This window comes from Nannobrachium achirus, assembly GCF_963921795.1.
Source record: "Nannobrachium achirus genome assembly, chromosome: 11".
In the NCBI taxonomy this organism is placed as follows: domain Eukaryota; kingdom Metazoa; phylum Chordata; class Actinopteri; order Myctophiformes; family Myctophidae; genus Nannobrachium; species Nannobrachium achirus.
The window spans coordinates 41,868,362-41,881,137 of NC_137820.1; the positions used below are offsets into that span (position 1 = coordinate 41,868,362).

At 48.4% G+C, this 12,776-nt stretch overlaps 1 protein-coding gene across 1 annotated transcript in view; it reads left to right on the top strand.

The window, feature by feature from the left end:
* slc13a1 (solute carrier family 13 member 1) overlaps positions 1-12,776 on the top strand; it is a gene marked incomplete at both ends in the record, with an annotated part of 52,199 nt that overhangs the window by 30,031 nt on the left and 9,392 nt on the right. Inside the window, 3 exons of the mRNA XM_080737081.1 lie at positions 1,320-1,461; positions 2,503-2,622; positions 5,823-5,897. Coding sequence (XP_080593207.1) covers positions 1,320-1,461; positions 2,503-2,622; positions 5,823-5,897 — 337 coding nt within the window. The remainder of the gene's footprint in view (positions 1-1,319; positions 1,462-2,502; positions 2,623-5,822; positions 5,898-12,776) is intronic.

The window sequence follows — 12,776 nt, forward strand, 5'->3', positions numbered from 1 at the left end:
CTTGGCTACGAAAAATGTCTGCACGTCACTCTACGGAAATAGGGTAACACGGTAGAACACACCACTGACAAAGAGACTCCTGTTACTCTATATAGCAATGATTACTATTGTAATATTTAAGACTTATTTTAACATATAAATATATATTACACCACCTTTAACGCCACAATGAAAATGAAGAGATATCATGAGGATGTACATTGTCTCAGTGTGTTTCTGTTAATGACCAGAATGGCTACGATTTGAGTCTGTAATGACAGCCATTAGCATCAGTCATTAACTGACTAATGTCTGTAATTTGTATAGAGACCGCTGGGCATGTTGACATGGAGGAAAACATGAGGTATGTGCAATGGTGGAAGCTATTTTCAAATAGCCTTATAAGAGTAGCCTATATAGGCCTGAAGTGGTTAGTGTCTGTTTTTTAATAATAATCCAAATTTACAAACTAAGTAACTCAGTCGTAACTGCAATTTTAAAATAAGTAGTGGAGTAAAAAGTACAATATTTGCCTCTGAGATGCAGTGGAGTAGAAGTAATAGTATTGATAATTGGAAATATACTCCAGTAAAGCCAAAATACCTCAACATTTTACTTAAGTACAGTACTAGAGTAAAATGCATATGATCGCGTAGGACGGACAACCCCTCTGTGAGCCATATTTCTTTGGCTTAATGGAGGTAGTATTTTTTGGAACGCGCCCACAGGCTGTGAGCCACTTGGCTCCTGAAACGTCTAGCTACGGCTCAACAACACGTCATTAACGTCCCACGGCTTTGATTGGTTGACTGGTCTGGAGATACTGAGTGCTCTGTTGCGCTCGCACCTCGAGGATTTGAGTGTAAATGCCCAGAGTTAAGAGCTATGAGCCAATATGAGCCACAGCTTCAGGGACGCGCAGAGAATGATAGAGAGGCAGGGGCTGAAATTTCTTAAAGGGCCTTTTGGTGAACATTTTCAACCATTTAAATTGCAAGGACCCCCAGTTTTGATTTTATAATGTATTTATTTTGTATCTTTGATCTCTAGGAACCCCATTCTATATTGGAAGATCCAATCCAATCCAATATACAGTATACTGTGCACTGTGTGCAGTTTGTCCAGTGAGCTTGGATCAATCATTGTTGTCTCTCTCAGTACAGATCAGCACCCAGAAGCACAAGGTCACTGTACTCCTGAGGAACCATCATCTCATGTGGAGGTGAATAACTGCAATGTACTGGAAAACCACACAGTATCTGAGTTTGTAGAACGGGACTCAGGTCGTTAATGGGTTAAAGGTGGTGGTGTTTTGCAGATAACGGTGCCCGTCCCCACAGAGAGCGCCTACAGGAGGGGCAACAGAGAGCGCATGCTGTGCAAGGCTCTGTGTCTGGGTGTTGCATACTCCTCCAACATAGGAGGCGTGGCCACCCTGCCCGGAACCTCCCCCAATCTCATCTTCCAACAGTACATCAATGAGTGAGTCAGGTGCCTTGGTGTGTGCGTGCGCGTGTTTGTGCGATCAATTACACACCCCATGGGTCCTCAGAGTTACTACAGGGGGTCCATCTTTGAGTGATAGAAAGTTTTTTCTTTCTCCTTTTTTATTGCGACCGTCAGGTCGCAGTTACTATCAAAACCTCGACCAGCTGTCCGTCAGTCTGTCTGTCACACGTCACACTTTTGCCCAGCTCATATCTCCGCAGCTGTTGCCCCGATCCATGCCAAATTTTGCACACACACTCCCTGCCTGCCAAACCCATCAATTCTCACATGACCCTCTTCTAGCGCCACCATGAGGCCAATTCTTGCAAAACACATTTATGGACAAAGCTCCTACAATTTTTGCCCTAAAATCACGCAAATCGATACACAGTATGTCTACACTCATGTCATCAACATGGATCTGTCCCATTTAGCGCCACCTTCAGGCAGATTTTTTCAAACACATTTTTGGACACTGCTCCTACACATTTTGCCCTAAAGTCACGCTGCGACCTGACGGTCGCTTATCTCCCGAATAGGGAGTCTTACTGGTATTAACCACTTGAAACCTAGTGTCCATATTCTGAGTAGCCAAAAATAGCAGATCTACAAGCTCACAACGCCTCGCGCTGCGAGGCGTTGTGAGCTTGTAGATCTGCTATTTTTGGCAACAAGCTTTGGTGTAGAGGGGGAAAAAAGCAGACTAAGTACAATAGTGACGGTTCAAGTGGTTAAATATCTGAAAACACAAATTGACATGAATCCAAAATACACTGGCGATTGTGGTGCTGTGAAACAACAAAACTACTGAATCTATGATAAGGTTCTGGGGGTCCCTGCTTCATCTCTCTCTCGACTAAGGGGTCGTTGGCCTGAAAACGTTGAAGACCCCTGCCTTAGATGAATGGATTTTTTGCTTGTTTTTGTTGCATTCCTGAGGAAGGATGAGGCCAAAACGTGTCAGTCTTGCATCCTTCATTTTGGAGTGCCGCTTTTTAGAGCAGTGGTAAATGATGAAACTGTTCTGTATCCTAGGTTTTACCCAGGGTGCAACAGCATTAACTTTGGAAACTGGCTGCTGCTGTGTCTGCCAATCAGCGTCATCATGCTGCTGTTGTCATGGATATGGCTTTACTGGCTGTTCATTGGCTCAGAGTGAGTAAACAACCCCTCCCTGGCACAAAAAGCGTTCGGAAGGGGGGGCGTCCTTGACATGAACATGTTTGATAACTACTGATATATTGTAAGGTCGTCTTGTCCAATTACCTGATCTTTCCATCCAGCTTCATCCGTCGTCTCTGTCGTGTGGACATCTTGTACTGTATGTCCAAAAGCGTTTTTTACTTTTCAGGAAATGGGGAAAAAAAGAACCTGTGTTCCAAGTTAACGCATCAAGGTTCAAGGTTCAAGGTTCAAGGTTCAATTTTATTTGTCTCCCAGGGGAGAAATTTGTCTTGGAGACAGAGTCACAGCTGCATACATATAAACACTTAACAGAAAAAACAAAACAAAAAAGAAACTCAAAAACAAGACACCCAGAAAAATACACATACAACCCATAGAGCCTCTCCTCAATTAGTTATGTGTCTATCATTTAGCATTTTGATTGACAGAGGAACAAACGAGTGCTTATATCTATTATAGTAGCATGTTGGGCATCAATGCTATAGACCGATTTCCTGAGCGACACCCTGGAGAGGGCGCCGCCGCCATTAGCTGTGTAAAGTAACTTGTAGCCTACATTTACTTAAGTGCAGTACTTAAGTACAATTTTGAGTATTTGTACTTTACTTGAGTATTTCCCATTTTCAATAATGTTACTTCTTCTCCACCACTGGCTGCTGATTGCACCGCAGTTGCACCACAGTTTGCATCTACATGGAAGCACTCAGGAAATCGGTCTATTATAAGTTCTTTTTAACATTTTGATTGATTTACATTTTTATAAAAACCCACAGACAGACGTAACCACTTTCACATTCACTTTAAACTATTTTACAGAAGTATCGAAATTAGCCCAACTATAAGCTCACAACTTGTGAGATCGGCAAATGTAGCTATACTTTCGTGCAACGCTCTTGTACAACAAAGTAGGGTATTAATAACAAAAACTTTCAAATACAAAGCTCCTGCCACATTATTAAATAAGAAATAAGTGGATTTTACAATTTAGCCGTTAATCAGACTAATCTTATCCAGAGTGACTTGAATAAACAAGGTTAATTACATAGATAGAACGCAGAGAGAAACATGTGCCTCAGCAATCTCAGTCCAAGCAAAAATACTATAAAAATAACAATTGAAACTATAGGATACCACCACGTAAACATCTGTATAAATAACATGCCATCTAAATCACATTTCCAACATTGTTATCAAGAAAAACAAGCCTATAAGTAAGGAAAACAAGAGAACAAATGACCATGATATGTGTCTGCGTGGTCGTGGCTAGCATCAAACGAGGTGGCAGGAAGGGCTATGGGGAGAGTGAAGTATTAAGGGCTGAGGTGGAGTCTGACTCTCTCTCACTATACACGCGCAAACACACACACGCACGCACACACACACGCAGCCTCACACATGCATGCACGTTTGCACGCACACACTAAAACATTAGAACATCCCCGCGGGAGGTGAGATATAGGACAACAGCCGTCATTTCAACACGAGGAGTTTCACAATGACAGTGTGTCCGGGTGACAGTGTTATGATGGTGGGAGGGCAGACAGGTTAATAATCAGCAGGGCTGATGACCTTTTGGGAGACACTCAGAAATCATTACATTGTCCGGCAGTATCAGTGTCACTGTCTGTCTTCAGGATGCTCCGCTCATACTGCGCTATTAATGAAAGGTCCCATGACATAATTGTCTTTCTTTTCATTTATTTATTTATTTATTCTTTAACCTCAATAACACCCCAAAGAACGGAACTTTGAACAGTGGATTTTCTGTGGTCTGGTGTTTTCGGAATAATTAGGCTCAGAAAAGTGATGTGATTTGCCCCTGGACTTTGATGTCACAGTCCTTTAATCACGCTTCTCTCCTCCCAGCCCCTCCCCTATCTTTCTCCCCCTTAGTGGGTGGAGCAGAGGCTATCATTGACAGGTAAAATCCCTCAACTGCGACATCCGCAGGCAATTTTTCCCCCCCATTGCAACTCAAAACGACTGAGAATACAGAGAGAAAAAACCTGCCATTGCTGGTTTATATACTGGATATCTCAATCCAGTGGTTCTTGTGACAGTGTGTTGTTCTCAAACGTATTCATGTCAAGGGGACCCCCATCTGAACATTTGTGTTGTTAAATTGTTGTTGGTTCTTTTAACTCATCCAGTGCCTATCCCGAACAAGTTCGGCTTTTCTTCTGCAAAAAACTTTTTTTTTTTTTTTACTCACCCTGAGCTGCTTGGACCAACGTGGGTGGTCCTGGCTCGTCCAGCGCTTCCCAACGAGCCATTTTAGATGGTCCGACGATTTATTCCATTGAAAATGGTTTAAAATAAAGTTTAGACCCCCCACAATGTTCACCGAATATTTACTGTCGGCGGCGCGACGTATTCCAGTGTGCCGATCCCGAACTAGTACAGCTTTTTTAATAAAATGAATAAAATAATCCGAGGCCGCACCAAGCCTGGCTCTAAATTTAAAATCTAGGCCGCCGACCGAAAGCCATTTCCACCGGCCCGTAATCGGGTAACGCCGCCACATCGCGCCGCCGAATCCAATACAAAGTCACATCTTTAGAGAGCATTTTCTCTGAACTGTGTTCTAATCTTAGCTTGAACATTTTATTTACGGCTTAAATCGCCGAATATCTATCTTCTAAATGAGCTATCAGCCTATAGCTATCTGTAGCCATTTCATCCGGGTCCTTTTCATCACAAGCACAAACATGTACACGCGCGTCACTGCCACGTGGGTCCCTGTATGTTACTATGCTCGTCTATGAGAGAGACCCTGGCCACTCCACAGACCTTGGGCGCCCCCAAGTGGCCCGGCACTGGAAGTGTTAAAGAAAATACAATTTAAAATAGAGAGTTATTAGGTGATGTCCTTCTGAGCTTATAATGCACTTACATTACATCACTAAGTGCTGTTATAAGTTGTCATACATGATTATAAACATTTATAACGAGTGCAAATGTGCTTATATGCATTATTGACCCGACCTTTAAGTCAAGTGTTACCAAAATGAGTAATGAGTGATGATGACCCAATCAAATGTGAGTGCATGTTTGTAATCTGTCAATAATGTCATGTGTTTGGGTTCAATGAACAATCACACACACATGCACGTGCACAAACCATGCGTGCACGCACGCATATACAGTTTTAGGTTCTTGCGGCACTGCAGAGCAGAGCGAACAGAGAGGGAACAGGCTACAGCCAAGCTGATCCAGGAGGAATACAACGCACTGGGGCCAATGAGGTGATGATCCAGTCAGTGGTGGAAAGATAAAGGAGTAGTTCACCCCCAAAATGACTTTTTTTCTATTGATTAGTCACGCCATGGAGACTTGAGTTCAATAATATATGTTTGTATTTGTCGCATTCCTCAGACAGTAATTTGATTATAGTAAATTTACCCACATTGTTTCCCCATCCCGGGCCATGCATTTGGGTCCCCATTGAGAATCAATGGGGGTACATTTACTATAATCCATTTTTTTTTTGTGATAGGAATGCGACAACTACAAAAAAATATTATTGAACTCAACTCTCCATGGTGTGACTAATCAGTAGAAAAAAAGGCATTTTGGGGGTGAACTACTCCTTTAAGTACAAGAATCAATACTGCAAAGCAATGTAGTGTGCAAAGCCATGTACCGGTAGGCCTACTCTGTTACAAGTAAAAATCTGTGATTTTTTAAACACATGGAGTGCCTAAGACGTTCCCAGTTGTCTTCACCAAATGCGTCTTCACCAAATGTATAAAATGTTTAAAAATCTTTTGAAAATAGCAGAACTACAAGCTCACAAATAAATAATCACAGAATAATAAGAAAAGGTGTGCTCCACAGAGAGCAGTTCTCTGCCATCGGTGGATGTGAGCTTACCTCCTTGTCTAGGACACGTGACGGACGTTATGCTGTATGTGCAGTAAAGCTCATAGCCATCCCATCCATGGACTGTTTTCAGATGCTGGCATGTATAAATTACTCTAAATACCTTCTTTCCCCAGACAGTCAGGCTTATTATGATTTTGCGACAACCAGGTCTATGAAAACAAGCCCAAAATAAGTGACTATAGGCCACATGAGCAATTTACAAGCTCACAACCCGCAAAAATGAAGCCCAGCTGCTTATCCAGACATCAGTCATACCAACTACTACTGTAACTCTCTCCTTACTGGCCTCCCGGCAGAATGCCGCAGTACGATTGGTCTTCAACCAGCCAAAATGTTCACATGTCTCCCCTCTTCTCCGCTGCACCCCATACACACCATTGGCTCCCGGTTACTGCCTACACAGAGTACAAAACACTGATGTTGTCCTACAAAGCTACAAAAGGTATGGCACCCCCATATCTTAAATAAAAAGCCTGATCCACCCCAACCCTACAACCCCTCTCACTCACTCAGATCAGCTAACACAGGGAAGCTGGCAGAACCTTTACTTGAGCTTCTCATTGCAATTAGAACGGCAGACTTACTCCCAACCTTCCACCGTAACCTGAAGACTCCACGTAGCCCGTAGCACTTACTGTAACAATTGCCCTAGCCTCGACGACCTTGCAGGTTTATGCAACCTAACCTTGAATGTTTATGCAAAGGCTAAAATCAAATTACCGGTAGATGACATGTGTAGACTGTTTCCAGGTCATTGTCATTCTCTCGAGACAAGAGTCATGATGGCTACGCCAAAGGAAGAGATACAGACCGAGTGGGCGTTCCCCTTTCTTTGACGATGGCTTGCCAGATTGGGTCATTGTTGACCTGGCATCTTATAGTGTGTGTTTCAGTGTAGTGATTACTGATTTTTTGGATTATTCTAATGTTAGATTGATGATAGGTTCTTGGTTTACGTACAATCCTAGATACTATTGCTAAGCATTTGATGTATTACCTCGTGCTGTCCTTGCTTATTGTAAGTCTCTCTGGATTGAGAGCTTCTGCTAAAGACCTAAATTGTAAATTGTAAAATCAAACAAATCCTGAAAAAAAAGAGCAAAACATTTTGAATATTTCTCACACAAATCTGGCTTGAGGGTACAAAATATTTTTTGATGGGGCAGGTCCGTGGATGAATGCATATTCATTTCGGGTTCTTTGACATGAAAATGTTTGAGAACCACTGGTTTATTGTCATACCTCCAGACAAGGTCCCCCTATGGGATAACAGCGCCATCTGGCGATGCAACAGAGTAAAACTCATATCCTCCCGTACGAGAAATGTCATTTGTCGGAAGGGCTGTCAATCACAAACGAGGGCACCGCCCCCGAGTGTATATAAGCCCTGTGGGCTATCATAACTTCCTCTTCCGCACCTCTGCTTACCTGCAACTAGAGTGTCGCGAACTCAGCCATATAAGTATTAATTCTGTAAAGTTTAGCCTAAAGCGACGGCTAGGAAGTCGGCCACTGGCCTTTATAGATTATCTCCCGTACGTTTTCTACTTCTATATTCTTCCTACAGTTCGGTGTTTTCTTCGCTTTCGCTTTGAGTCTTTTACTTCTTCTCTGTACGTTCTGCCACGTGTTTCCCTGCCCTAGCTTAGCTTCGCTTAGCTTCGGTTAGCTCACGATGGCGGCTCGTCGGCCCACAGTTAGCAGCCTGCTAGCCAGGGTACAGAAGAAGTGCGGCCTTCCCAGCTGCAAAGGCCTCATCGCCAATGAAGATACTCATCCGTTCTGCATTGTCTGCATGGGGGTAGGACACGCCTTGGCCTCTCTGTCCCCTCCGGCCCCGGCCACGGGGGTGAACTGTACTGACTGCCTCCAGTATGATGTTCCAGCCCTCGAGGCCCGCTGTGAGATCGCTGGCGCTGGTTACGGCCTTCACACCACGGTCTCCGCCGGATCCCTCCCAGACACCTCTCCTCGTGTGCCGGACAGCGCTGTACGCCACAGCGCTGCTTCTCGCCACGTGGTTAGGCCTCCAGCGGCCTCGCCCTCAGCTAGCTTCGGTAGCCCCGATGCTAGCGGGTCTGCTGCCCCTGCTATCCCTGCTGTTTCTCCGACGGGCTCGACTGGTGCCGTGCCCAAGAAGAGAACATGCAAGACCGCCCACGTTGCTCCACCGCCAGCTGCAACCTGGACCGTCCCCCCCAAAGAATTCCACCCTCTAGTCGTCGGTGACATTCCTCTCTCCTTCTCCGTCCCCCAGCTACGGGCTATGCGGCCACCTAGCCCCGTCTCCTGGCATGCTAGCGACGGAGACGAACCGGAGCAAGAGGACTACGACATGGACGAGGTGGACACGGAGGGTGAGTACTCGGAGGAAGACGAGTCCACGCTCCCCTCCGGCCAGGGCGGAGGCGCGGCCAGGGTGGTTCCTCATGCCGAGGCTTCCACCTCCGCCGTGACCTCCCCAGCCCCTTCTGCCTCTCTCCCCCCTTCCATGCCGGCTGGGGCGAGAGGGGCAGCGGCACAAGACCCAGACTCCATCCCCATGGACGAGCTCTCGGTGCTGGAACGTGCTACCATCCGTTGCGGCCTGGAGCTGCCGCTCGGAGACGCGCCACTCGGACCACGGGCTAGAGTTCCCCTCCTTGGCCAGGATGTGGAAGCCTCTCCCCCGCTACGAATGGAAAAGCTCCCACTGGTCCCAGGCTTTGCAGAGGCCCTGCATTCAACCTGGACTACACACAAGGACCCCCCCAAGCTCCCCTTCTTGGTCGACTGCCGCGACGCAGAGAAGGCGGGAATCCCCTTGTGCCCTCCCATGGACAAACTGATGGCGCAGTCCCTCGTCGGGAGCATCAAGCCAGGTTATGAGCGGACCGGTCCTGTAGGCCGCAATCCCTTCAACTTGTCCGTGGGGAAGAAGCCTCCTGGGTTTGCCATCCCCTACGACGACAAGCAGTCGTCCAGGGTCAGGAACTCTTACAGAGCCTCCGCGCTGGCAGCCAGGACGATGAACGCCACCCAGCTGCTGCTTTTCTCCACCAGGCGCCTCCTTAGCGAGATGCGGGAGGTGCCTGACGAAACGGTGGAGGAGATGGACAAGTCACTGCGCATGCTGATGGACCTGAATGTCCACGCCATCGAGTGGCTGGGACACGGCATGGATTACTGCATCCAGGCGGAACGTGCCAGGTGGCTTGAAAAGGTAAAGTGTCCTGGCAGTTCCGGAGAGGAGACCGAGAAGGTCCTGCAAGACCTCCCTGGCCACCCCACCTCCCTCATGGGCGGTGGACTCCAGTCAGGAGGTGGCGGATAAGAAGATCACTCTGGAACTCCTGGAGGCCACGACGGACCCCCAGGCACCCAGAAAGGAAAAGAGACAGGGACGAAGCAAGGCCCCTGGTCAGGCTGACAGGGGGCGCTCTTCCTCCAAGCAGGGGAAACAAAACAATCCCCCTAGGACCCCCTCTTCTTCCTCCGCGGGACCCCCTCGCACTGCAGCGGGGGCTCAGGCCCGCTCCCAATCCCGCCACCCTCCCAGGCACGGGATACCGGCCAGCTCCCACAAAGCCCGTGGGAAGCCGCCGCGAAAGTGACACTGGACTCTGGCGGGGTCCCCCTGAAAATTCAGGGGACCCCCACTTGCAAGCGCAGACGTTTGGACAATATGAACAATTTTTCTTATGCCAAGAAAGTAATGTTTATTCCTCCTCCAGTGCCTGTATTAAAAAGTGTGTTGATAAAACAATGCCTGTTTATTTCAAACCCACCTGCTTTAGTACAGACGACCCCATTTTGCATGAATTTAGCCAGTGTAGAGAAGTCCAGGCTGGAATTTCTTTCCACTCAGAAAATATCGCTTCCTCCAGTCACGCAGACAGGTTACAAGCAGAATATTTCTCTTTGCAAAATGTTCCCAGACAAGCTAATTCCTATTCACAATGGTATGGTTTCACTAATGTGCAATACCCCTCTGTCTCCACCGAGCGGCACTGTTATGCCGACTCTAGTTCAGGACAGGAGTTTGGTCTTAGCGTCAGGGAAGAAGCCAACACATATCACCCAGGGTCGGCCTCGTCTTCCCGTAAGGAAGCATATAAAGGCCTTAGCACAGGTTGTAAACGTAAATACAATTCCCCGAGCCGGGGATTATGTTACTTATGCGATGAACCCTGTCCCCCGGGCTCCACGCTATGTGCCGCCTGTATTTTTAACAAGCGAGGCTTCTTGGAGGTCACGTGTCCGTCTCCCACCGGATACGGAAATAAGCGTACCGGAAACGGAAACGCTCTTTCCGCCGGTGTCTCCGCGCCTTCCGGCCCGGCGTCTAGCGGATACGGATGCGTGCCCGGATACGGAACCTCTCGGTCCCGTCCTTCCTCTCCCTCCCGGCCCAGTAGTCCCGCTCAGGCGGTACAACCCCAAGGCTTCTCCGTTGCTCAGCAACACGTTAGCACAGTGTGCAGAGCAATGGAAGGGTTGCAATCCGAATCACTGGGTGTTTCGGACGGTGACACGGGGCTACAGACTACAGTTCGCGGAAATACCCTCCCTATCCAGCAAGGTTATTTACACTCGAGCCCGCGGCTTGAAAGCGGATGCCTTGAGGGAGGAGATAAGCTCACTATTGCGCAAGGGCGCTATAGTGGAGTTATCACGCGACCAGAGCCGTTTAGGCTTCTGGAGCCGTTATTTTCTGGTTCAGAAAAAAGGAGGGGGGCTGCGTCCGATTATGGACTTACATGCTCTGAACAAGCACTTGAAAAAGTTCAAATTCAGGATGCTGACGTCAGAGTCACTGATGAAATCAGTGAGACAGGGGGATTTCCACTGTTCAGTGGATCTGAGGGACGCTTATCAGCACATCCTCATTTATCCCCCACACAGGAAGTTCCTGCGGTTCGCCTTCGAGGGGCGCCTGTACGAGTACACGGTCCTCCCTTTCGGTCTTTCCCTGAGCCCTCGGGTTTTCGTGAAAGTGACCGAGGCAGCCATTGCTCCACTGAGACATCAGGGAGTCAGGCTGGCGAACTACATAGACGATTGGATGATTTCCGCCGCCTCCTGCTCAGAAGCGGCGCGCCATACCAATCTGGTGTTGTCACACCTGAAGGCCTTGTGTTTCAACGTCAATTTTGGCAAAAGCATGTTGTCACCCTCCCAGCAGATTTCCTTTATAGGAATATCTCTGGACTCGGCCACAATGTCCGCCCGCCTCTCCCCGGAGAGGGTGGACAGGTTTCTGACTTGTCTTGGTTCCGACTGAACCAGGTGGTCAGGTACAAGGAGTGCATGAAGTTGGCTGGGCTGATGGCATCAGCGGTGCAACTTCTGCGTCTGGGCAGGTTTCATATGAGACCTTTCCAGCGGTGGTCACTGGCGCTCAGGATTCCTTCCCTGCAAGGGTACAGGAAGGTGACAGTCAGCCAGGTCTGCATGGACGCTCTGGTCCCATGGAGGGACCAGGCGTTGTTGACGAGTGGGGTCTCCATGGGCGAGGTGGTGTCACGCAAGGTGATCACCACAGACGCCAGCCGCTCGGGGTGGGGCGCCACCCAGGAGGGGCGTTCGGCCAGGGGTCTTTGGACCCCGGCCATGTTGGAGCGCCACATCAATTATCTGGAGTTAATGGCGATCTACTTGGCGCTCAAGCATTTCGAGCCATTTCTTCAAGGTTGTCATGTTCTGGTCAGGACGGACAACACGGCGGCCCTGTATTATCTCAACAAACAGGGTGGCCTCGCCTCGCGCGTGCTGGATCAGCTGGCGCGCGAGATGACCCTCTGGTGCTTGCCTCGTCTGAGGTCCATCAGAGCCTCCCATGTCCCGGGCCTTCAGAACGGCGGCGCCGATCTGTTGTCCAGGGGGGAGCCTCGTTACGAGGATTGGTCTCTCCACCCTGCGGTGGTGAGGCAGATTTTCTCCAGGTTCGGTCAACCTCGAGTCGATCTCTTTGCCTCCCAGGAGAACGCGAAGTGTCCCCTTTACTTCTCAGTGAGGGGACCTTCTCCTCTGGGGACGGACGCGTTTGCTTACGAATGGCCACAAGGTCTTCTCTACGCGTTTCCACCCCTGGAACTGATCCTTCCCACGCTGGAGAGGATCAGATGTTCCAACCAGGAGGTTCTTCTGGTGACACCATCCAGGGGAGTGTGGAGGTCTCTGATCACCCCACTGCTCTCTCGACCCCCTTGGCGGCTCCCCTTGCACAGGGATCTGCTGCGCCAGGCAGGGGACGAGAT